The 26,997-nt window shown below is 42.0% G+C and overlaps 2 protein-coding genes across 4 annotated transcripts in view; one reads left to right on the top strand and one right to left on the bottom strand.

Moving 5' to 3' along the window:
* Positions 1–20,256, top strand: part of ASPH (aspartate beta-hydroxylase) — a 220,290-nt gene extending 200,034 nt beyond the window's left edge. For all 3 annotated transcript variants that reach the window (XM_068525742.1, XM_068525741.1, XM_068525743.1), the window contains 3 exons: positions 4,787–4,878; positions 5,247–5,380; positions 17,343–20,256. In XM_068525742.1, the coding sequence (XP_068381843.1) occupies positions 4,787–4,878; positions 5,247–5,380; positions 17,343–17,493 (377 nt within the window). In that variant the 3' untranslated portion in view covers positions 17,494–20,256. The remainder of the gene's footprint in view (positions 1–4,786; positions 4,879–5,246; positions 5,381–17,342) is intronic.
* Positions 20,257–21,276: 1,020 nt separating this feature from the next.
* CLVS1 (clavesin 1) overlaps positions 21,277–26,997 on the bottom strand; it is a 144,174-nt gene continuing 138,453 nt past the window's right edge. The window contains exon 5 of the mRNA XM_068525745.1: positions 21,277–21,364. Within this exon, the coding sequence (XP_068381846.1) occupies positions 21,277–21,364 (88 nt within the window). The remainder of the gene's footprint in view (positions 21,365–26,997) is intronic.

Genomic DNA, 26,997 nt, shown 5'->3' with positions numbered 1-26,997 from the left:
GTCAGAGAAAGAAGAACGACTTCAGTAATATTTTCAGGGAACTGTCCAACAGAAGAGACATCACATGATTTCAAGTGACTGTGTCAGCTTTTTGCCAACAAGATTTTTTTAAGTAGAGCTATAATAAGGTCCATATGTGAACAACATGCTAATTTTGTCTATTGGCATCTCACTAAATGAGTCAATTCTGCTGGCCTTGAGCATTCACCAGTTCATCTGATGGCTCCGTTCCATTAACATCCTCATGCTTCATAGAAGTTACTGGGCTTCCTACACTAAGTCTTCAGAATAGTATGCATCCTGGCAGTAATTTCCGGAAACCATAGTCTCTGCTAAAAGCACATACTTTAATAAGGTTGAAATATGCAAAGCATTATAGGGCATATCAAAGTGTTAAACAAGAAAGGAAATAAATAATGGAGACAATTTCATTGGGGGCAACATTTTGACTTTTAAGGTTTTTGTGTATTTAAAAAAATTTGTTAATGGTAGCACAGTACATATAACTTAAAATTTACCACCTCAACTGTTTTCAAGTGTACATTCAATGGGGTCACGTATATTCATGTTTTCACACAACCAATCTCTAGAACTGAGTTTCCTCTTGCAAAACTCAAACTCTGTACCCATTAACAACACTCCCCATTGCCCTCCCCCAGCCCTTGGCAACCACCGTTGCACTTTCTGTTTCTATGAATTTACTACTTCAGACACCTCATAGAAGTGGAATCATACAATATTTGTTAACTTACAAATTTTCATATATTTTGATTATACCTGATTTTCCATGAATTAGAGTAATTTCTTAAAATATTTTTTACTTCCTTGATCTTTGTTAAATTCTTCTTCCCACTGAATGGAATTTGCTTGTTCTTTTTTTTCTCTCTCCTTAAGTTTGACAGAGTGATCTAGTATGTTCTTTAAAAACCTCAAATTATATCTCACCTTATTTTGATTTTTTTCTAATTCCTGCTTTTATATTTTTCTTCCTCCTCATGTTCTTTTTGTTGTTTATTTTATCCATTTTTTTAAAACTTTTCAATCAGAACTTCTTAGTAAATTTATTTTCATTCTTTCGTCTTCATTAATAAAAGCATTTAAGGCTATGGACTGATCTCTGGATTCAGCTTTGGATACTTTCCTTAAGCTATAGTTTATATTTTCACTTGTATTATTCCCCCCAGAAAAGACTTCATTTTTATCTCAATTTCCATTTCGATTCCAAATAATTTAGAGTGTGTGTATGTGTTTTATAAGTATCTGTTTTCCAATTAGTTGCAGTCAATTAAATAGAAATTAATTTCTAGTTTTATTTTATGATCGTAGAATAATACAACTCCCATAGTTGCTCTTTTAAGAAGTTTTATTAAGGTTCTTTGTGGTCTTTTGTTTGTGGTTCCAGGCTTCTGGGAGGAACCCAGTAACTGTTTTCTGGAAACAAATTTCACAGTTTAAAGAATTTTGAAGGCAGCTAGTGTTGTAGCTTGCATAGAAGCAGGGTGGCACCTCTGAAGGCAGATGCCCTGTTGGCCTGGAGACAGAGGGGAGGGAATCCTGCGGCAGGAGGGGTCAGGAAGGTGAGGGGAGGGAGGTGGCAAGGTCGTTTCTTAGCCATGCTGAGAGCTCAGGTTCAGACAAGAGGCCCATGAGGATCTGACTTGTGAAGACTTAGAGGTTGTCTAGCCTAGTTAGGAAAGGATGCTGCTGGATTCTTGAAGGCCTTGAAGCCGTGGCTGCAAGCTTCATTTCTATCCATATGTAAGTGGGAATCATGGAAGTTCTCTAAGTAACCCAATCATTTCTGAAGTATATTTATTCCTTTTTAAATGATCAACGTTTTTGAGTTGGAGAAAAAAAAGAAAGACCGAATCAACAAATATACATAACTAATTTTTCCCCACAGATGTTTTCAAATTGCTGTGTGAATGTTACAGAACATCTGTTTTGCTCGTTTATTGTTATAACAATGAACGCTAAAACATAGTGTTAACAAATACGCCACACATGCACAGTCGTTCTTTCTTCCAGAGCCCATGGGAGATAGTGCTAACCCATCCCAGTAGCCCTTCTGGATGAGCTCAAGGTGAACCTCTGAATCCTGCTCAACACAGTGTTCTAGGTAGCCACTGTCAGCTGATCAGAGCTGTCATGCAAGATGAACCTATTGTCATCCCAGCAGTAAAGCCTTGAAACTGCAGAGAGATACAACCCAGAACCTTTAAAAATCTCACCTCCGTGAATATCCCTCATAAAGTGTATTCTTCACATGTAGATGAAATATTCAGTTGATTCTTTCAGATTTGCACTGGCAGTTAGATCTCTTTCTGGGGCTATTTTTCCCAAAGAAACAAAGTTTATCACTTCTTGAAAGTTACTTTAAACTGTGTGAGAAATAATAAATTAAAAACAAAGCCACACTGAGTTCAGCTGCTGGGCAGTTTTCTCCTCCGCGGAACGGTTTGTTCTGCACAGTTATGTTCAAATCCAAGACGCAACAAGGTGAAAATCATGCTTTAAAGCATAGCCTTTGGAGACTGAGGATCCCGAGTTGGGGTCCTGGCAGCACCACTTGTTAGTGTGTGATGTGGGCTTGTTCCTGACTCTCTGAGCCTCAGATTCCTCAGCTGAAAAATGACGATGAAAATAGTGCCTCGAGTATGGGGTTGTTACCAGGATCAGTGTGCAAAGGTCTGACATACAGGTAAATGATAGCGATACTAGTTTTTATTACATAATAAGCATACATTATGTAACAGTAATGGAGACATCCTTTGGTCGCCGTTAAGAACATGGACTCTGGGTCCAGTTGGACTGGAATTCCCTCTCTGCCACTTACCGTGTGACCTCTCCGTGCCTCGCTTCCTCTTCTATAAAATACGATTCTAATAGCGTCTCCCTCCCTGGTGTTGAAGGCATTGGGTGAGTGGTCCCTGGCGCATGCTGAGCACCATGGAAGTGGGTTGCGTTCCTAAACCCTCCCGATCACATGTGAATAGTTAAAACTACCAACGGCAGTCCACGAACGACAAGATTCCCCTACAGAGAATCTGTGTTTACAGACTAGAAAAGATTTATGTGTCTAAATGGCTAGAGGTGTTCTTTAATTCACTCTTCACCAAGTGGCAATCCTAGTGACCCAATCTGTTAGGTTCCCCATTTATTAGCTATCATTCGGGTGAGGCACACGTGTTCTCCACGTGACACGTGCTCAGCCCTCACCACTGTGCCCGTGGGAAATCCAGACACCTCTGGTTGCTCCTCAAGGGCCCAGGATTCACTTAGCTGCTGCCTGAACACACAGAACCCACAACTGGTACTCCTGCTAAGTCATCCCCAGATCCTGCGTTTAGGACGGCATGGGAAGCTAGGGCTTGAACATTCTTTATGATGTCGTATACAAGAATCTGTTGGTTCACACTGACATTATCATTAAACTCCTATTCAATTCGTAACTAAAAACAGCAACTAACATTTTACTCAAGAGACAGATTACTTAGGAAAAACAAATATAGAATTTGTTTTCTAAAATATCGAGGTCCATTTGATCGAGGAGACTGCCGTTAAGATACATTCCTTGTTAACTCTCATGTTATTCTCAGTATATGATTATCTTCGGACACAACTAACGTTAATTAAATAAAGTTGAACTCAGCTTTAGGTGTATCAGTACCTTGTAGGAATCCTGAACAGAGAATTACAATGTCTCTACCTTTTAAAAAAAACCCATTGTTTTCCTCCTCCTTGAGAGCAAATGATTCTGTACCTTCCTGAGCACATCTTTCTTCAGAAGCAGTGATTTTGTCAATGGTGAAGGAATTTGCATAGTCCAGGGTGCTTTAGACTATGTCCCAAAATCTGTGTTCTTGACGAGTCCCTCAGAGAAGCCCCCATCTCTCAGAGACCTCCCCCCGTCTCCCCTGAAATCCTATTCTTATCAGCATGTAAAGGATGAGATGTACATTGGAAAATACATGAAATCTCAATGAAAACTAATGTGTAGGTTATTAGAATATAGTCCTAGAAAACGCACGTTTAGGTCAGAACTGTAACATAAGCTATTTTCCTTCCTTGAGGGCCGGGGGTTGGATTAGTTTACTGTGGCTGCTATAACAATGACCATAAATGTCGTGGCTTAAGATAACTCAGATGTTTTACCTTTACAGTTCTGGGTCTCACTGAGCTCAAGTCAAAGTGTCATCAAGGCTGCATTCGTTTTAGAGGCTGCCCGCATTCCTTGGCTTGTGGTCCCCTTCCGTCTTTGGAGCCCACAATAGCCAGTCAAGTCTTTCTCATTCTGTATCACTCTGGCACTGACTCCCTCTTCTACATTTAGACCCTGTGATTACACTGGGCCCAGCCAGTTCATCCACGATAATCTCCTTCTTTAAAGGCCAGCTGATGAGTAATCTCCATGTCACCTGCAGCCTTAATTTCCCCTTGCCACGTCACATAGCATATTCACGAGTTCCTGGGCTTAGGATGTGGTCGTCTTTGGGAGGAACCATTATTCTGCCTGCCACAGGGGGAAAAATAAGTATTCAGCACATGCCTTGTCCGTTAGACATCCTTAGTCAAATACGGAAGTCCAAGGCTGAGTGGAGAGCTCTGGGCCTTTCTGTGCCAGTCATGGTTTATTGGAACAGGACACTATGTCTTCTTGTGTTTACTCGGCCTTCTCATTCTTACAGCGAGGAGGACAATATAGATTGTATCTGGTCAAAACGGGATGAGTTAAAGCTTTACTGTGATTTGTTTCTAACAGTGGTTTTATCATTTATTGTTCTAGGAAGGAAAAATGAAAATGCCTGTAAAGGAGCTCCTAAAACCTGTTCTTTACTAGATAACTTCCCCGAGACGACAGGATGCAGAAGAGGACAGGTACCAAGAGTGTTTTCTGTGCTGGGAAGAACACAGTCAGTTATTAGGGGAATAAATGGGAATGCTGATGTTTACAAAGAAACGCTTATTTCCTTTGACCCACTGAATGCCTCTTTTTTCACTTGCTTTTTAATAAAACATAGTTTCATGCCCTCGACGGCAGCATTGAGGGTGGAAAATGTTCAGTGTTTATAGCTTTGTGGAAAATGGGAGTCCTTATTTGTAGTTCCTTCACAAAGAAATAAGACGAGAATATAAATTATGAGTACTGCAAAGGCACTAATCTAAATTGACAGTAATTTTGTACTTTTAGCAGTTCTCCCACACCTTGGTAAATGGATGAGCAGGGTGGTACATTTTCTGTGCAGATCAAATATTCCGTCATGCAGCCGGGAACCCACGTGTGGCCGCACACGGGACCCACGAACTGCAGGCTCCGAATGCACCTGGGCTTGGTGATTCCCAAGGAAGGCTGCAAGATCCGATGTGCCAACGAGACCAGGTATGTTTCCTCCCATCACTTTCTCTCTTACTCATCACCTCTGAGGATGGATGTTCGTTATGACAAAGCTATGCTCAGTTGGATTATTTCTCTTTCTTTGTAACTGAAGTAGACTGGAGTGGGCGGTATTTATCCAACTTCTTAGTCCGTGTCCCATCTCTGTGCTTTCCGTTGGTCTGGAGATACTCCCCAATTCTAGGACTGCCCTCCTTAATCATTTCTCCCCAGAGCATTCTTGTCTGCTTGATGAGCCTTCTTGCTTCTCTTTCTAGATGGACAGACTTGCATTCAGTCAGCTAACTTGTACTAAACCCTACACATATTACACATTGTGTTTATTGCTTTACACCTTGAACTATGCATCAATACAAAGAGTCTCCTTCCTGAAGAAAACACCCTGTGATATTTATATGTCTTGCTCTAGAAGACACAGCATGGTGTGATGGACATGGCTGCCTTTTCAAATCCCAGCTGTGCCGACTAATCCTGTGTAACCTTGGCCAGTCCCTTAATCCCCTGCAGCCTCAGCCTGCTTTCTTATAAAATCGGGCGATGTTGCTGTCTGCTTTGCAGGATTGTTGTCCAGATTAAACGAAATAATGCCTACAAGGCACTTAGCCCGGGTACCGGCCTGAGAAGGGACATGGTGAATGTTGGGGCAACTTCTTTTGATGCCTTTGCCTGTCCTGATCCTATTACTCTCTTCCCCTGGAATGCCCGCCTTTTCACCCATCCAAAATAAACCTATTACTAAGATCCAATTTTGTTCCTGAAAAGGAACCTCTCCTTTGCCTTCTTAGAGTGTTTACAGGGTATATTCTCAGTGATCCCGCTCTTTATTTCCATTGCTTTTTATTAATTGGTATAGATTAGTCTAATCTCTGGGACTGAGCTGTAAGTGCCTGGAGGGCAGAAACCGAGCTGTCTTCTCACACATTTGTCACGGCCCTTGGTGGAGGTCTGCTGGAGGGGTGTTCAGGAGTGTACTGCTCGTTCATTTGGTTATTGGCAGACACCTGCCTGCCCCGGGCCTGGGGCAGCAGCCCACCGTGCCGTGAGGGATTCTGAGATGACTCACACGGGGGTCTTCCCCCACCAGAGGTGTCCAGTCAGGGAGAAAACACAGCTCGAAAGTCGTGAGTCATAAGAGAGGCTCAGGCAAGGATGCTGCAGGTGGTCAGTGGGCAGGCAGCTCATTTGCCGCTGAGAATTGGGAACCTTGACAGTGTTGGCTTTTAAAGACAGGAAGGATTTGGACATTAAAAGCTGGAAGAGAGGGGCACTCGAGGCCGAAAGAACAGCATCAGCATAGGCATGGAAGCCAAAAATTACAAGCCACATGTGAGGAATATTGAGTGCTTTCAGCAACCAAGAGTGTGGGATACTGTTACGAGGTAAACTGACCTTTAAATTCTGGTAAATTTTTCCAGAATTTATTTGAACATATATGATTCGAATCAGGCAGCACCAAACCAAAGGTGGTTAGGAGCGCTCCACCGGCAGGAGCTGGGGGCCAGGTTTTTATAGAGGAGATGCTGAAGCAAAGCAAGGAAATTATTTGACTGGTTATAGTGTAAGTGGTCACCTTATTTGGGAAAGGATGCTGGCTATTTGTGATTGGTTGTTCTTAAGTTTCACTTTCTCAGATTCCAGTGAATTGACTCTGGTGTAGGTTTTGCTTTGCTACGAGGCTACCAAGGCATTAGAACACCTCCGTCTAATGACCTCCTTGTTTCGTTACTTTAACATACAGAATAAGGTTGGAAAGTGAGAGAGTGGATTAGAAGCTAAATCATGGAAGGCTCTGAATACAAGCTAGTGGGATCAGATCTCTTTTAGGAAGGCGTTCTGGAAACCCTGGGTGTGTCCGATGGGGTGTATGGGAAGAACAGTTAACAGACTGCCACAGTAGCCCACCCCAGAAGAGCAGGGTTTGGGATCCTGGAAAGAAAGGGAGAGTAAAGAACAGAGGCAGGAGATGTGATGAAGATTGACTCAAGTGGATCTCGAGTGTGTGGGGCAAGGGAGGGGTGTCCGTGATGATGCGGCAGTTTCCATTTTGGTCGGTAACGGGGTGTTGATGCTTTAGCACATGCTGAGAGCTTGGGAAGCATGAGGCAGGTTAGGGGAACAGATCATGAGTCCTGTCTTCATATTATTTGTTTAAGTTGCTGTTGGAACACAGGAGTGGAAATATCCAGGAGTCCGCTGGATAGTGAGGTCTGGAGCTCAGGGGAGAAGTCAAGTCTAGACATAAAGGTTTTAGAAGCAGGCTTATCGGGAGGCGCTAGAGGAAACTTGAGAGTCCATGGCCACATCGACATTTTGGAGGCAGAAAAAGAAAAGAGAGCCAAGAAGGAGCTGGGGCAGCAGAGGGCGGAGTTGGAAGAACCAGGAGGAGGAATCAGAGATGGCCAGACAGGGCGAAGTTTCTTCCAAGATGGAATGGGTCTCACCAAACCTTGGTGAGCTCCGTTCGGGTCTACAGGGTCTCTCCGCCAAAGGGGAGAGGGGCAGGGGACCCAGGGAAAACAGAGAGGAGGTGGGAGTGTGCTGGGGAAGGCAGAGTTTGACGAGGTCAACTCCTTGGAGATCAAATAAGAATCACAGGGGCCGTGAAGGTGGAGAAGAGCTTCAGACCTAATTTAAGTTTACTAACTTAGGGTCTTAAACTGAAGCTGGGAATGTGGTGAGGGTAACTGTCTGCACCCACCGGCAGTAGGGAAGGGTTATAAGCCCAGTTCTGAGACTCACTTGGAGGGTGATCTTGAATAAGAACACTGACTGGGCAGCCCCTCCATTCCCACTGGGCTAAAAGCCAGCCTCCTTCAGGTGGCAGTAAGTAGCTGCTGATAACAGTACTTTGCAGATGCTATAGTTTACAAATTCACAGTGATGATTAAAAAGCACTTGCCAACACCCCGCCTCTCGCAGGGCCAGGGCGGCGGTTTTGCGGAGGATGGATTGTTTCACGCTGTCTCGTCCCCAGGGAGCTTCGAGGCATCAGTGCCCTTCCTCCCCCTCCTCATTGCTGGTCACCATCCTTCTCCGTGTCCCTTCTATGGTACTTGTTTTATGTTGCATTACATTCTCATCCTTCATAATCCTTAACTCCAGGGTGGCTGGGTCAGGCTAAGTATTTCATTACAAAAAGAGTGTTTTTCATGAGAGAAATGGGTCAATGAAATTAAAGCACTGTGCAATGCTTCTAGTGAAAATAGCTAGAGAGCTGAATAGTAGAGTCAGTTTATAAACTCTGAGGACAGAATATGAAATCTGTATGTAACATGAAATCATATGTAATATGAAATCTGGGAAGTTTCACGCTGTTATTATGGAAGCACTATTAGTGTGGAAACAGAAGCACACATACCAGGAAATCAGGCTTCCTTGTTATAGGCAAGGGGAAGCAATTTTTCAGAGCTTCTCGACTTTTGAAGGAGTAGCAATTTGTGCCTTGTAGTTCTCAGGTATTAATCATCACACTGCGATTCCTGCTAGCGGGCGTGCATGTTGGTTAAAGATTCCATCACTGCAAAACATAGCACGGCTCTTTTTATCTGAAGATGAGCTTGAAGGTATGCAGCTGTCTATCTCAATAAGTAAAATGATCATTTAAAATGAATAAATGCTTTCCGATGACAAAACTGATGCATGCCCCTGCTACATAATTTGTGAAACACAGAGAAGCACGATAAAGAAAGTAAGTATTATTTTTGATTTCGGTACTCAGAGGTATTGCTCAGACGCTTCTCAGGGCCTATATAATGTATATTCACGATGCGGAAGCGTGTAGTGAGAATATACATTGTGCTTACTATGTGTCAAGCATGGTTCTAAGCACTCTGCATACCTTCACAACAACCCCACGTAACTGGGATTATTAAAATCTCTACTTTTCAGCTGAGGAGACTGATGTATAAATAGGCTGAGTAACTTCCCCAAGGTCACTCAGCAAGTGTCGATATTTGTACCAGGGTCTTAGGGCTGCCGTAACGAATTAACACAACCTGGATGACTTAAAACAACAGAAATGTATTCTCTCACCATTTTGGAGGCCAGAAGTCTGAAATCAAGGTATGGTCAGGATTGGTTCCTTCTGGAGGCTCTGAGGGGGAGCCCCTGTCCCCTGACTCTCTCCTGGCTTCCGGTGGCCACGGGCTCTCCTTGCTGCGTCCTGGCTCGTAGGCGCAGCACTGCAATCTCTGCCCCTGTCATCGTGTCACCTGCTCCCTTCGTCTTCTATCCTTGTCTTCTTTTCCAAAGGCGCTTACTGAGGACCTCCCTGGCGGTCCAGTGGTTGAGACTCTGCACTTCCAATGCTGGGGGCACGGGTTCCATCGCTGGTCGGGGAACTAAGATCCTACATGCTGGGGACATGGCCAAAAAAATAAGCAAATAAATAATTAAAAGCGCTTACTGGATTTAGGGCCCAACCTAACCCGGAATGATCTCACCGCAAGCCCTTTAACTTAATTACAACTGCAAAGACCCTTTTTTCCAAATCAGGTTATATCCACAGCTTCCAGGGGGACATACTTCTGGGGGTGAGGGCCACCATTCAGCCCACTACAGTGTTGGAACCAAGGTTCCATGCCAGACAGTTTGGCTTGAAAGTTTGTGCTTCTAGCCTCAATGCCATAGACCCACTTATTTATAGGTTTGGGGTTTTTTTTGAGTTTTGTTGTTGTTCACAAGATTAGGATCATGCTATACTTACAAGGTGACCACTTTGAATGCTGGTTTTTGTTTCCAGACATCAGGGTAACAAGTAGAGAAGGCTGCTGGGGAGTCTCCATCTCTGGGGGTTTGTTTGTGTCCCCCTCGACAGGCCATGCTTTGCAGTCAGTAAAATGAGCTCATTAGCGATCTTGAGTCAGAGCTGAATGAACTTGAGTCAGTGGATAAACAGGCCACCGCTGGCAAGTGGGAATAATTGTTATCCTCACAGAGTGGCCAAGGTGTGTGAGCTTTGGGTGATCCCAGAGACAAATTCTTTCTTCTGAGTCTCCAAGAGGGCTTCTGGTACATTCTGGAACCATACCAAGGGAAAGAAGGGTGACCGTGCAGCTCTCCTGGAGACCCAGCCTCATTGCCTGTGAATCACTGACCTGAAACGTTGCACGGGACCTATATGCAGCCAGAAAAGCATGTGTTGGCATGAGTGTCAGCAACAGACTGAAGAAATGAATTGGCAAGAAGTCATTTAATTCCTCTTTATATGGTTGTAGAAATAATGACCTTTTCCCACACACCTCAAGTATTTTATAATATATTTTTTCATTACTCTTTCAAGTTTCCTATTAGGAAGATTGTGTGGAAGGCATGCTAAAATACTAACAGTCAAAGAGAGACCGTTCTTTTTAATCCACCATGAATTGTTCATAGACAGTATTTGTTATGTTTTCATAAAGTGTCCAAGAAGATAGTCAGTTTAAATTTTTTCTCACCACGTTATAGAAGCTGTGAATTACCAAATCATTTGGAACCAAATATTTTTGCCTCTTCTGCCTTTTTTTGGGGGGGGGTTGTTTTTTGGTTTTTTTAGTCGTTTCTCTGAAGTCATAGATCTTCTGTTTCACAAAATATACCCATCTTCCATTCAAATTGTAATGTGACCTTTCCACATTACCTTAGCCACCATTCAAGCCTGCCCATCTGGGACTGTGGGACCAAAAATGTCACTTTTAACTGGATGGGATACTTCCCTTAAGGTTTGTTGTTAAATAGTAGCGTTTCACGCTCTTTCTTCTTTTACTTAAGCAATTTGGAGAATTAAAAACACCAATAAAGTTTCTTTACCCCTGTCCTGGTTAGCATGGGGTGTCTATGGCTGTTCATACACACAGATGAATATCTATGTCTCAACAGGGAACGGCACTTCCCACATTGAAAACAGATTGTGTCCACACATTTGTTCACTGAACTGACGGTTGAGAATTTGGAAAGTTGAGATCCATTTTGCTATGGCAATAATAAATGATGTGGAGGTTTCTGGGCCAGCCCCTAAGAGCCTCCTAACTCATGGACTTTGTTAATAGGGCTCTGGCACCAGTGACTATTGGTTTTTTTAGCTTTTTATTTTATATTGGAGAATAGCTGGTTAACAATGTTGTATTAGTTTCAGGTGTAGAGCAAAGTGATTCAGTTATACATATACATGTACCTGTTCTTTGTAATAATGTTTCTATGGGAAAACAGATCCTGAGTTTTCACTTCAGGTTTTAACATCCTGTATCTTCATGAAAGCAAATTAAGAGCACCGAAGTCTCCTGACCTGGGTTCAAGTCCTGGCTTCCCCTCTTATGAAGTGTAACTTTCGACAACTTGCATGGCCTCACTAAGCCTCAATTTCCGCATCTGTAAAATGGGAAGATTAAAAGTATGTCTTGGTGTAGTTTTGAGAATTAAAGTGATCCGTATAAATACGTTCAGAACTGTATTTACAGAGTATGATGTGGTAAGCATGCTCAGTATTTTCGAGCTTTTATTGTGCTCGTCTCTGATTGCTGCAGAAATGGGGACTTCGGCCCCTTACCTTCCAGGGAGTGAGACCAAGCACTCCTGTACTGTCGGAGGTGGTCCTTGGAACCTGCGGTGCACACTCTGGCGGGGATGAGGGTGGGTGCTCTAAGGAGATGGGAAGGAGGGGGAAACGGGAAGTCGAGGGTGTGCAGGGCCAGGGCTGGTGAAGGAATGGATCAGATACGGGGGGGGGGGGCTGTGATTTGATAGGCCTGGGGCTGGGAGGGTTGCTGAGGCTGGGGGGGGCACAGCAGGGCACAGCGGATGGCCACCCCCTCCATTTCCCCTTTTGCTCCCATGCCGCCACCCTGGAGAGGGGCCAGAGGCATCCCAGCTCTGTGGCCTCGGGAGGTTTCCTCTCCCTCTTCCCTTTCTTTGTCCTCCCTTTTTGGCTTTCTTAGCGATGTTACAGAGCCCTCTGCTACTGGGTGACCGAGGACCAAGAGGAGGAAGTCAAAAGCTGTTACAGAGGCAGCGCAGGGGCTGCACAGCAGAGCTGAAGCCCCGGGCCCACTTGGAGGGGAGAGAATCCCCGCGGCAGCCTGGGTGGAACGAGTCCCCCCAGGAGGGGTGGAGAGAGATACTAGGGTGCATATATAGAGAACCTGTTGGGAAAAGAGCTTCTTTGTAATTTAGCCATCTTTTATTGAAATTACTATTTTGACATCCAACAAAATAGCAAATATCATGCCCATTTCTCAGATGACAGTTTGTGAAATGTATTCTATAAAATGCAATATGAAGACTAAAGTCCGAGCCAACAGCTTGGCTCAGAGAATTAAGAGAATTTCAGACCTGAAAGAAGCCTTGGAGGCCCTCTTGTCCTCCGTCATTGCACAAATGGGGAAACTGAGGCCCACAGATGACATGCTTATCACAGCCACATGGCTAGTTAGCAGTGGTCAGAACAAGAAGACAGGTGTCCTAGCTTCCAGAAAAATGCTTTATCCTGATAGATAGATGATAGATAGATAGATAGATAGATAGATAGATAGATAGATAGATAGATAGATAGATGATAGATGATAGATAGACAGACAAAGAAGGTATGTGCATGTGTATTTCTGTATTAGGAGGAGAGAAAAAAGAGGAAGTGGCAATAATGCAGTTTTACATTTCAATTCCAGGATATGCCAGGATTTCCAGTGCCGTCAGAAACTGAGGGATTTCAATGGCTCAGAATTAATAAGAGCTGTGTTAAAGTAGCCTGATTCCTGAGCCCTTTGGCCCTTTTCTGTGCTCCAGTCAGCCTGTTTAAATGCCTTACAGGCCACCTCAGCATAGCAGCTATAGGCGCTGAGAATGTTTCCTAGAACCGTGATCTCCAGCTGGAGGTTTGGCTGTAATGAAGCAAGCCTAGTGCCTTTCTGCTTCCTCCACAGAATCACGGTGTCACTGCAGGCATCCGAACTGGCTTCCATGTGATTCCTTTGCTGAAAAATTAGAACCGTGTCATTTGTCTACCTCAGAACCTTTTAGCAAAGATCACTGAGATACAATCTATAAAGTTTTTAGGTGGAAAACTCTATAAGCACGTAGCATCATTATTTAACATTATTAATGGTGATGGTAATTCTATGACAAAATTATATTTATTAGGCTTGCACTGCCACCATTATACCATTATCATTAATTATAATAATCTGAGAAATTGAGGAATTACACAGTATTGGTTTATCTTGTGACCAGATATTCTTCTATCTTTTGGCAAACCAGGGAGAGACATTCTTCTCGTAATGGTAAGAAATGCTAAAATTAAGCTGAGGTAGCCATCTGGGGATGGAGTGCAGCTCCCCACCGCCATCCTGCCTTTCTGGGCCCTCGGAGGAAGGCTGGGTGAGCGCCTCCAGGAAGACTTCTTTCCAAGGCTGCTCTGAAAATCTTTTCTCCAGAGGGCCCTTCCCTTGTCATAATTTGAGCATAACTTAAATGTATGTGGTGGAGATTTGCTCTCAAAGCGAGTGGCCTGAAAACTATTTTCCTTGCATTGCAATGAGTGTCTTTGTTTTCCACTCAGAAGAGATGTAAGACCTTTGACATCTTTGAGCTCTGTCTCTTTTTGTTCTGGAAAACCTTCATCCTTTCCCAGACAGGTGACACATCTCTTGTTGAACTCAAGTCACTTTAGTCTGCATGTCACTTGGATGGAGTTTTATTGTCCTTCCCAATTAGGGCTGCACTTTTAGTCATTCTAGCTCTCATAAGTGATTGAAAGACATCATTTTTTACCTATTCAGAAGGTGTCTACACTTAAGAATCTACAATGAGTAATTGAGTATCTTTGCTGTTTTCTGGGAAAATGTCTGAAAGAAAATAGAAAGGCAAGTAAAAATCTAATAGAATTTTATGGCCCTAATGGAATCCAGCCCCTTGGAATACCTCCCAGATTTCATGTTTAAAAAATTGTTTAATCAGTGGTTTACACTGGTCCATACTTGACCCAAAATATCTGCAAAGCCACAACCCAGTGCTAACTTAAGTTCCACCTTTACAGGCACTGGTATGCCATGAATGAACCAGCACTAAAAGCTTTTCCCAGTTTACAAGGAATTTAAGTTAATGAATGGAATGTTTAAGATTTTTCTCACATCCAGCATTCCTAAATCTTTGGCTTTCTTATACTTACCGTAATCTAGTAAAAAATGTCATTTTGTGCAAACTTAGAATGTTCAGTTTAGTTGTCTTAATTACTTCCAGTACTTGAAGTAGGTTCTAGACTCTCTACCACTCAAAAAACGTTGAGAATCACTTGCCATTGCCTCACCAAGTGTATGTCACAGATTCTCTTGGGGAGTTTTGATATTGCACCCCCTGGGAAGTTTTCAGTCTTTTCAAATAAAGGCAAATTACTCATAGGGAGTGATGCCAAAGTAATTTTGAATTTTCTGTATGAATTTGACTACTCTAGGTGCTGCATATAAGTGGAATCATACAGTATTTGTCCTTACGTGAGTGGCTAATTTCACTTAGCATGATGGCCCAAAGGTTCATCCATGTTGTAGCATTGTCAGAATTTCCTTCTAAGGCTGAGGAATATTCCATTGTATGTATAGACCACATTTGTTTATCCATTCATCTGTCAGTGGACACTGGCGTTGCTTCCACCTTTTGGCTGCTGTGAACATGGTGTACTGTTTTTTTCTTTTGCATGCCCTTCCCCCCTTGTCTTCTGCCTGTATTGTAGGCTTGTCACTGACATTGCTTAGTCCCACCGATAACAAGACCGAGGATATGACCACCAAACTGTATAAGCTAGGGATCATTTTGCTTCTTTTTTCTTGTCATTTTTTTCTTTTCTTAACTTTGCCTTTCTCTTCAAATTTGGCTTTGCATGGTAATGAATACATAGTCTGTCATTTGCCCCTGAGTCTATATATTTTTGTCCTTTGTTACACTTGGATGGGACTCCACTAGACCCTGACCCTTCAGAGGAATTGGATGAAAGAGCCAAGCAACTCATTTACTGAGTGCAAGACTTTAGGGTAGCTGGGACCTCCCCTGTGGTCCAGCGGCTAGGACCATGTGCTTCCACTGCTGGGGGCGTGGGCCCTATCCCTAGTCAGGGAGCTAAGGTCCCACAGGCTGTGCGGTGCAGCCAAAAAATAAAAATAAACAATAAACTCGCAATTGCACAACATTGTGAATCAACTATACTTCAATTAAAACAGAGACATCAGGGTAGGTGTGTGAGGCAGCGCAGGAGGTGAGGCTGGAGGGAGAATGCGTAACAGGATAGAGGATTGTTTCCCAACTTCAAGGAGCTTTTAATTTGCAGATATTTGTTACTTTAAATTATTTGGAAATTTTAGTGTCAGATTCATTAATATGTCTGGGACAAATTTGTCTCCCACTTCACTGCCTTCCAACTCAGGACATTTGGCAATGACTGGAGACTTTTTTTTTTTTTTTTTTGGCTGCGTTGGGTCTTCGTTGCTGCACGCGGGCTTTCTCTAGTTGTGGTGAGCGGGGGCTACTCTTCGTTGCAGTGCGCGGGTTTCTCATTGCAGTGGCTTCTCCTGTTGTGGAGCACGGGCTCTAGGTGCGCAGGCTTCAGTAGTTGTGGCTCGTGGACTCAGTAGTCGTGGCTTGCGGGCTCTAGAGCACAGGCTCAGTAGTTGTGGCGCACGGGCTCAGTAGTTGTGGCGCACAGGCTTAGTTGCTCCGTGGCATGTGGGATCTTCCCGAACTAGGGCTGGAACCCGTGTCCCCTGCATTGGCAGGCGGATTCCTAACCACTGCGCCACCAGGGAAGCCCAGGAGACATTTTTGATTGTTACAGTTGGTAAGGGCGTGCTACTAGTATCTAGCGGAGACCAGAGATGCTGCTAAACGTCTCACAAAGCACAGGACAGCCCCCCCCCAAAACAAAGAATTACCTGGCAAAAGTGTCAGTATTGCCAAGGTTGAGAAAGCTTGCTGTGTGTAACATTATCTAATTTAATATTGATTAATAACCAGGTAATGAACATAAAAAGACAAATCATTTCCCTAAGGAAAACTTCCTTATGGTAATGCAATAACTTGAAATCAAGCTAGCGTTTTCCTCCTGTAATTTTAATTATTTGCTAATCCAGGAAGTAAGATTTTAAATACTTGAGAGGAATTTTGATATCTAGCAAAAATTTCCTAGTAAAAATTTCATTTCAGAAACATAACTTAGCATTTACCATATTGACAATTAATACGTATTTGAAAAAGAAGAAAACATTAGCATAAGTAATAAACTTTCCTTGGTTTTGAAAGGCATTGTATGATTGCCCCCTGCATTTTACTCTCTCGACTGCCTTATTTAGACTAGCACCATATTTAGATCTTAGCTCCTATACAGATGTCTTGTGAAGTAGTGCTATCAGCCCTAAAGGATGTTTTGCAGCATTCATTTAAAATATTCCATGGATAACCCACTTGCACAGCGTATAACATTAGAAGTATAAACAATCTGCCCTTCCATAAAATGGAACTTTAACAAATGGAATGGGTTGAAAAGAGAATCATTTGGAGATGCACAGACACCATGCCTGTGGGACATCAAAATGCCTGAGACCCAGTCACTGTCTGTACTTCCGCACCAATCTCTGAAATGCCAGGGAGGATACCACGGAGCCATTGACTGGGAGGTCACCTTGGGAATGAGCCACTGGGGCACACTTTTGAGTGCTCCCCCGACTAAACAAGCCTTGCCTAGGTTTGTACCAAGAATAAGTTTACCCTTATCACCAGTCTCCTGCCTTTTGTATACCTTCAGTGCTGAGCATGAAAGTTGATGTTCATGGTAAGAATCCTGAACTTCTTTCTTAATCACCAAGGAAAGAACACATCCTGTGTTTCACTTACCTGGTCCTATTGCACAGGTTATCATGAGAGAGCCTTCCTGAACACAGACGTGGATTGATCTGCAGGCATCCGAATCACAAGCTTCCATGCTTTTCTGTTCCAGGACATGGGAAGAAGGCAAGGTGCTCATCTTTGACGACTCCTTTGAGCATGAGGTGTGGCAGGATGCCACGTCTTTCCGGCTGATCTTCATCGTGGACGTGTGGCACCCCGAGCTGACACCCCATCAGAGACGCAGCCTTCCTGCGATTTAGCGTTTTGTGCAGGCTCAGGACACGCTGGAGAGAGGCTGCCTTTCTGGTTCAGTCACCTTGGATGTGGGCATAGACGTTCAAACACCACAGCCCTTAATTCCCTTGATTTGCAGCCTGAAAACTTCTAAACCTCCGAGGGTTGGATGACACTAAAGGGAATATATGCCTCGCTGCAAATCTTTTAGGAAATACCTGCGGTATTTCATCCATGACAGCCCCCATCTGATGCCTGTATTCCTGGTGAACCCATGATAGCTTCTACCTTGCCGGCCAAAGATATTTTTTCCACTTAGAATAGGCGAAATCAGTGTAAATGAGAGTATATGTAGAAACTGTGAATGGATTGCTTTAGTTTGTAATTTTTCTATGCAATTATATTTTTCTAGGGTAGCAGGATGATTTTGTCATCACACACTGCTACTTTTTTGTTGAGTTTAATGACAAGCTGTATAAACGCTTTAGTTCTGCTTAATCATAACTTTCCTGGTGAACTCAGACGTCCCTCTTTTCATTATTTTTAGTAAAAGGCACTTATATGAAAAAAAGATTCTATTTTCCTAATACAAAGGAGGAAGACATAATTATGCCAATGTCTCATGAACCGTACTACTCCCTACCCATTGAGTCTCTTTGCTTTTTTGTCATCATTGAGAGCTGGTATCTTAATTTCTCTCCTTGCTATGTGAATGGTGGAGATACTGTCAAAATGGTATTTCTTTCTAAGAGGAACTTTTTACACTGAAGAAGGACTTGGAGTCATTTTATAATGAGTTATAACAATGACACATGTAAATTTTTTTAATGTCAACCACTAGGCATTAGAAAAAAAAAAGTAAAATTTCTCCAAGTGAAAATTTTCTCTTGGGATCAGGTAGATAGGGGGCTGCTAGGACACCTGGCTCCTGGTCTCTTTGCATCTATGAAACAGGGCTGGAATCCGGAGTGTTTTCTATTGTGGATCCTTGTGAGTGATGAGGTCGTTGAAAGGATTCCCATCACAATTTTGTAAAATTATGAAGGATGGCAGAGTGGAAGACCAAGAATGCCAGGATCTCTGTCTTGCGTGTAGGATGTAAAAATTGCTTTCCTCTTTGAAATTGTTTGGAAGACTCTGACATCTCCCTGGCTTAAGAAACTTCTGCCATTTAAGCTTCACTTTGAGATGGCAATTATTATTGATAGTTTAGCTTTAAAATTTCCTACTGCGTGGAAAGAACAGTTGCCTACTCGTTCCAAAGATGACCACGTCATTAATTTAGTGGAACATTAATGCATTAAATTTTGCGTTTTTTAAATCCAAGCTAACTAGAAATGTTAGCTATAAGAATGTAATGATATTCATGCACTGAATTTTAAGCCAATATGAACAAAAATGCTGGAGAAATGACACATAGGTTACCAGATTTCATTCGCAGGTAGAAAAAACACTTGTGCTTTCTTTTCCATTGAAGGACAAAGAAGGATGCTTTCTTTATCTTATTTAGAAAACATTCTTTAATATTGAAATGAACCCCCTTTGCTTGTCTTTAAGGACTTCAGCTTCCAGTCAAAGAGTTTGTAAAATATTTGCCCTCTTTCCTTCTGTTTCGCCAATGTTGAAAAATCTCACTAAAATAGATGAAGAAGCATGTGAGGAAAAATATCAAAATTAATTACCGAAATCCAGAAGAAAAAGCAAACTCTTGAAAAATAAAAAAGCGTTTGTGTCCTTCAGTATTTATTGAACAGAAGAAATGACTGACAAAGAACAATACAATCTAGTGTTCATGTGGTAACATTTCATGTCACTTACTGAATTTGGTTCTTGTATGTATATTGCATACACATAAAGAAATTCAAAGTATAAGTTGTCACTGTTGAACCATCATCTTAGATTCATGTAATGAAATCATGGAATAGAGTAAAAACTAGCGGTTAACTTAGTAATTATAGTATGGTATTTAAAATCGGGTCACTACAGGAGGATTCTAAATATTGCCGATTGGAAAGCCAGAACTATTACTGCTGCAGAATGTTGGCAATAATAGACTCCAGTAGCATTTGAAATACTGGATCCCACAACTATTTTATAAACTCAAGTAATAAAATTTGTTTTCTAATTTGCTTTAATTCTTCATCTTTCTTCCCTATGTTGTGGTATATAAGAAAAGTGTTTCAGTCATTGCATTGGTAGAATTATTTCAGTGTTATTTTTTTGTTATTTGAAATGTCTACACAAAATGAATTGGTTTTATTTATACTGTGATGCAGTTGGTTGAGAAATATTTTAAATTTTCTTTCAATTTTATTTCAAGGGTGGAATACAAAAATCACTTCTGTTATTATTTTCTACCAGTAGAAAAAAACTAAAACACTAGATCCATTGAGAAAGAGATGTAATAAATGATAAAGATTAGTATCTATCGAGGGTGATTATGGCCAGTTGAATCTCCTCTTTCCTTTGAATTTTTTAGCCAACAAATTAACCCTCCCAAGTACCTAATGTGTAAAATCATGTTTTACTGCTCATAATCAACTAAAATATTTTTTATTTGACATTGAGCACCAACTGGTCATACTAATGAAGGCCCATGTCATGCAGATGGCTGGGAGAATAAGAGATAGCTAAAAACATACACCTGGTTTTGGGAAACATGGCACAAGTAAGGATATCATATCTTATGATATCTGCTTATTTTTTATCTAATTTCCTTTGAATGGATAGCTGGGGACTCCATTTCTAAGGATAATAAACAAAGAAATAAAGTGATCTTTGGCATTTCATCCTGCATTCCTGGTCTTCTCTTATTTTCAGTTCTTTCATATTTTACCATCCTTAAGGGTCTTCCTCCATGATTGATACCTACCCTCTCAGCAACAGCCAGGCCCTTTCTCCACACCTTTAACTGGTTGCAAGAGGAGGTGAGGGGACGTGGGGGCGGTGTGATGCTTTTGTAGCACTTTTCTTTTCTGTAGTGACCCAAGTGAGGCAACTTGAATGGATTCATTAATCACTGACATGTATTTTCAATGAGAACCGCCCACCCTCTAGAGACACACATACCCTGTGGGAAGTCACACTGCTAAGATGAAATAGTCATCTTTCAGTTTGTGTCTTTGTTTAAAATTAGTTCTTTATAATCAGCTGGTGGCCTGATCAAAGATGTGATATCAAAATCATTTTTGCAGGATATCAAAAAAAAAAAAAAAAAAAATCAAGCTCTGCAAATAGCCAGACCTATGAGAACGTGCTCTTAGGCTGAACAATTTGAAATTTGATGCTGGTGATGAGGTCAAAGAAAATATTTCAATATAGGAATGGAAATCACTGGGGATACTATTGTCTTGGGGCTTTGCACTACATTAAACTTGACAATTGTGTCTGCACAGTTTAATTCTTATGTACCTACTTGGAAATGCACTTAATCTTAAATTGCAAAAACTGGAGAGAGTCTCTGCAAAGCCTCAGGAAAATCCTTATCCTAATGAAGTGTGTGCATCAAATTTAGTTTTTCTCTTTTCAATTCACTTAATACTATAAATATGGGATGGGGGGAATCTTGTTTCCATAACTGCCTTGCTGCATCCTCCAATTCCCTCATTGAAAAAAAAAGCATCTGTCAAGTCTTTGTTCAACTTTGGCTGCTTAGACCAATGGCTGGTGACAGTCATTACTGGGTGGCAGGAGAGGAGGCCCTTGTGTCGAGCCGAACACACACATTGTGGGGTCAGTTGCACGTGTGCTTCCTGGTGGCTGATACCACTGAGGGCTGGCGATGTCGGGAGCACGGGGTGGCTCAGGGTTCAGTCCAGAGCCAGGAGTGGCTGAGTGTTCTCATTCTCTCCCTTGTCCTCGTGTTTCAGGGTCCCAGCTTCTACCACAGACTGAGATCTAATAACAGGGGAAGGAGAAAGATATGATTACAAATAAGTCACGGTGTCAGCCATTTTGGAATCTTGGAGGGCATTCAGACTTTATGTCCCCCTTATTAACCAAGACACTCAAAATAACTACATAACTTCTCCCCCCTTTTGTATCTCTGTTTTCCTTGCTTTTGTGTCTTCTACACCACATTTTTAGGGAGCGAGGCATCTTGGAATCTTCTTTGCAGAAATCTCTTCTTTTGGTACAATGAACACGTTTTCTAGCCACAACCCTGGCCCCTTGTCTAAACATTCTGTGGATCTTGAGATGTATAAAGTCTCATAAATTTTGTTGGATTTTTAATGTCTCAAAGTATTTTTGAGAGCCTTTGTTTCTCAAGGTCATAGGAAACTATCATGTATGATGTTAAGACCATGAGATTTGGAATCAGATGGTAAATGTATTCTTGACCCCTTACTGACTGAGGAGTCTTGGGGGAGTTCTTAGAGCCCTGGACCTTTATTGTCTCACCTGTAAAGCAGAGCTGTTACCTACCTTCCAGAGTTGTTGAGAAGGACTAAAACTGGTACTGTACCTAAAGCACTTGACATGTGGTTGTCGTCAAAATCTGTGGAGCAGTCTGCTATCACCATTATTGCAATAATGGCAGTGGTCTTAGTTTCTGGTGTGTCCTTTTATACTAGAGTAATAACAATTTCCTGTGTTTATAACATGGAGTGAAACTGAAATTATTTTCTAGCTTTATAGAGAGAAGATTATATAAGAGCTATGTACACAGTAGACATTCAATAAACGTTCACATACTAAAAAAAGAAAAAGCCATTCAAAACATTAAGAAAATGGTTGAACTGGGTTGTTCAAGTAAGCAAGATTTACATATATGTGCAGTAAATGGTTAACTCGGTAGGCCTGAGTTGCCCAAACCCTCCACATTCCAAAAGTCTTCAGGACTGTCCCTTGACTGGTTCTTTTGAACCCTTGGAGTATCCTGACTGATAAAGTGTCTTTGTATGCCTGAGACTTTGGGCCATGCCTCAATGGTTTATGCAAACAATGTGATTTATGGTGTATGCCTATTTTTGTATGCCTGAGCTTTCGGTCACACCCTGTCAGTTGGACCTCTTGTTGGGGAAGGTGGAGGAGTTGAAGACCGAGTGGCTAAGGTCAGTCACACATGCTCTGCGTGCCTATGTGACGGACCCCCCCCCCCAATAAAACCCAAAACCCTGGGCATCAAGGCATGGGGGAGTTTCCCTGGTTGGTGACACTGTGCGTGTGTTGTCACACGTCATTGCTGAGAGAACTGAGCTCTCTCTGTGTGACTGCACGGGCGGAAAACTGGAAGCTTGCAGCTGGTCCAGTGTGCCTGGACTCCACCCACCCAGTGCACCTTTTTCCTTTGCTGGTTTTAATCTGTATCCTTGTGCTGTAAGAAACCTTGACTGTGAGTGTAACTACATTTCCGGGTCCTGTGAGTCCCTCTAGCAAATTATCAAATCTGAGGATCCCAAACACAGTATATAATAACACTAATATTTGCTGTCTGTGCACCTGGTATAGTTGTAACTTCTTTACTTGCATTAAGTTACTTCATTTTCATACCTCTAAGGAGTGATGCTATTATTGCTTCCATCTGGGTGGTGGGAAAAACTAAGGGACAAAAAAAATCAAGTAACCTAGGAAAGGCTGCACAAATAGAGAATAGAGAACAGGACAGGTTTATCACCCTCACAGTGTTCCTGGGTCTACCTAACACTGCAGAGATTTTTAGCTACTCTAAATGTCAATCTCATCAAACAGTCCAACTTTAGGTACCAAGTCTAACCTTTGAAAATGAAATGGATTCGTTTGCTCCTGGGACAGGGCAGAGAAGCCCCAGGTAGCAGTGTAGTTCAGCTCTTTTACACCTTGCCTACATATTTCTCTCTTTGCTTTTAACTAAGGCCTGGTGTGTGTGTATGTGTGTGTGTGTGTGTGTGTGCACGCACACACGCTTGGGGGGGGGGGTGGGTAATAGATTTATATAAGAAGAAGAAAAGCTGAAAACCCAGAAGGCATTAAAACAAACTGAAAAACAGAGGAGTAGAACTGCCCACACAGGCCACTCCATCCAGCACCTTGGACAGCTGCCTAACTGCTTTGCCCTTCAGGCCCTGGTGAAGATGAAGGATATTCAAGGCCGGTCCTTTATTATTGAACTGTATTCCTCTACCTTCATGCCAGTTGGCTTTGTTTTACAACATGGCAAGAGAATCACAGCCACAGAGTTAGAAGGGACCTTGGCAACCCACTAGATTAACCCACTAGGACATATTCAGTCAGGGGCCATGCAGCTTCTTGTTGAATATATCTGACTTAAGAAATCTACTCGTCCATGCTCCTAAAGGAGGAGCTCTGCTAGAAAGTTCTTTCTTACACTGAACTAAAACCTGTCTTTTTGCAAGTTCTATATACTGCTTCTGGTTTCATCTGCTGGAGCCACCAGAGTATGTGTAATCCATCTGGTCCACATAACAGCCCTTTAAGTATTTCTCTAGTGCTCTCCAGCCCTCTCTCTGCCCGCACTAAAACTAACCAAATTCTTCTTGAGCCAAGGTTTCTAAAATTACCACTCTCCTGCATCTCTTCATCAACTGGTTGCCCTCAGGATGTCACCTCAAAATGGAATGAAATTATTGCTTCCTTTTTTCTTCTTCTTTTTTTGTATGCTTCTATTGAAGCATAGAAAATGCACCTAGAATTGCGTTAACCTTTCTGGCACTCACGTAATAAAGCCGAGGGAAATCTTAGCTATATTTACACATGCTGCCGTTAAGTCGTTTCTCCCCCATCTTGAAAGTGCGTGGTTGAGTATTTCATCTTTTTTAATTTGGCTCATATTACCACTGTATCTCTATCCTTTTGGATCTAGAAATTTGTTATCCATCTAAATTATTGTCTGTGATTTTCACGAGTATTGGATTTGTTTCCAAACTTTCCCTTCCCCTATTTTGGGAGCCACTATGGGAAAAAAAAAAATCAACAAATTCTCAGATATTGAACTTTCAATCAACAGTCACTGATTTCCACGCACTCATGGTAAGAAATGCTTGTGAATGTCTTCTGCTATATGCCAGGGACTGTTGGAAAATGTTCAGAACCCCTCATTCTTCAGTGGAAATATTGCTTCAGTTACCCAGTCATAAACGCACAGATAGGTATGGGATTACTGTGATAGGCACCCTGAGAACAGGGCATTTGGGGGAGGGGAGGCATTAGCTGTAGAAGGAAAGGAAGGAAGGAAAAAGTTTCATTCACACAGTGACATCATTCACAGTCCTTATTCAGGTGACTCTTCCCTCTACTTGGCATCAAATTTGGATCTAGCTGGAATTTTTTAATACCCACACTGACAGCAGGGACACAGAATGCTAGTTTTGTTATCTCAGCCAATAAACTGTTTGTCTTGGGTGAGTGGTGAGTAGCAACTGAACAGTTCTGAGGCACTGAGCATGAGGAACCAAACATACCATTTTTTCCCCTTGTTTGCTTTTTCCCTGATGAGAAGGAGACCATAGCCTCCCTACTTTCAGCATGATGTAATTCCATTTACCTGGTCACACAATGAACATTTGATATAAGGAACACACTCATTATGAAGTGCTTGAAATTCACGGGAAAAACAGAAAGCATATGTTGCTGTTTTCAAAATCTAGTATAAATAAAGCAAAGAGAAACACCTTTCTTAAGTCTTGCCCTCAGTCCATATAGCTGAGTCACAGTACTCTCTGGGAAGACCGATCCACTGCTCACTGATAGAAATGTCACCAGCACTTGTAAACAGAGGGCTCAGGAATTGTGCATTAACTGGAGGAGCCACTTGCCTTGTGACTTTGTTGCCCAGACCACGCTCAGTGGTAATCCCTCCATTTGGTGGCTTTGCCTTCTCCCAAGAAGATTAACACTTCTGCTAAAATAAACATTTCAGACTTTTCTCTTGGGTCCTCTTTCCAACACTGAAAGCCAGCTTAACCCCAAGGGCAAGCAGGGGAGTTATTTGAGCTATCTCAGCCATCATTATCTCAGTGGTATAGCAGACTACCCTAACAAAGGCTTCATTCTTGCCTTGATAGCCACATTTTGTTTTCCTGCTATTATTATCTCCTCTCTCTCTCTCTCCCCCCACCCCATTCCCTCTACCTTTCTTCTTTCTACCTTCCCCTTTTCCTCTCCAAAATTTGGAACTTTCTCCACTGCTTGTCTTCAAGCATCAATAGCCATGGTTTAATTTTTACTGATTCCAAAGGCAATGAAATTCCAAAAAGAACAAGATAAAGACGGAAAATGTTCACCATGAGCTAGTCCATTCTGCATAGACTTACAGTTGAACTAAGAGTTCTGTTCTCAGTCAGAGGTTTATTTGCAGAACTTCATTTAACTACCTTATCTCAACAGCTATCACCACATATTCTTCTTACTAATGAACTGCCATTGCCTGGCTTGGGCTTTGTGGACCCCAAATAAGGGCACAGGAACTCCACCCTTCAACCCCAGACATTCACCAAGAGTCACTGAAGGCCAGGGCTGTAAGGAGCCTCAGAGGCAATTTAATCAAACTCTCATTCAACTCAGGTCCTCCCCATTTCTTTTCCAGGGACCAACCTTGTCACTTCATCAGGAAGTATTCCATACTTCTGGTTTTATTTCTTAAAGTTAGTGATGAGCTTGGTTTTGTGGAATAGTGCAGAACTGCCTAATATCTTAGTGAACCTGTATAAGAACTTCTAAACAGAAAGAGTGGGGGGGGGGGGTTTAAAGATATTTTTAAAGATGCCTTTAAGTAATTCTGTTTAACCTCTATTTCTCCCTGTAAGTTCAATTATCAAGGCAGTTCCCTCAGGAGCTCCTTACTGGGCTTGAATGATGGCTCCACTGCTGGCTTTGTGATCTTGGGCAAATTCGACCCCCTCATGTGTAAAATGGAAATAGGATAGTGCCCACATCATGGGACATGGGGGTAATGAGAATTAGATGAATTACAGCAAGTAAGGTGTCTAGCCCAGTGTCAGCTTGGTGTATGTGCTCCTACATTTTTAGCTCTTGTTAATTCTTCCGCATTTACCGATAAGAAAATTAAGGCCTGGAATATTTAGTTCATTTACACATTGAGTCACAAAGCATGAATTCAACTCCAAGTTCCCATAGCCTCATGATTAAACTTACAAGAGAAAATTGTGTGTCCTGCTTGATGTGTCAGGTAACCTGACACTAAATGCAGACTAAGATTTGAGAATGGATCCAGACTAATATTTTAAAATTTCAAAATAAGTGATGCGACAGTTCCACATGAAAGCTAACCTTATTATTTTACTTTATATCCTATAATTTTCAGAAGTAACACAGAAGTTCCCATCTGATTAACAATTATTTATGTAGCTTTCAGCACATCTATTTGTAATTGTTTTCCACTATGTTAAGCAATACGGGGTTTCCTTCTACTATAATGCCTTTGATAATGTCCTTGATAAGGAGTCTTAAGTTATAGTTGTAAGACATGTATTCTTCTGTCCAGCTACCAAACTCTTCAGTATTAGAATCATACTTTCAGGCAACATGAAACAATTAATATTTACTGAACTAGTAAATAAATCATGAATCAT

Source organism: Eschrichtius robustus, chromosome 17 (genome assembly GCF_028021215.1).
Source record: "Eschrichtius robustus isolate mEscRob2 chromosome 17, mEscRob2.pri, whole genome shotgun sequence".
Lineage (NCBI taxonomy): Eukaryota > Metazoa > Chordata > Mammalia > Artiodactyla > Eschrichtiidae > Eschrichtius > Eschrichtius robustus.
Note: the sequence above shows the minus strand (reverse complement) of the source record. Positions and strands in the feature narration are given on the sequence as shown.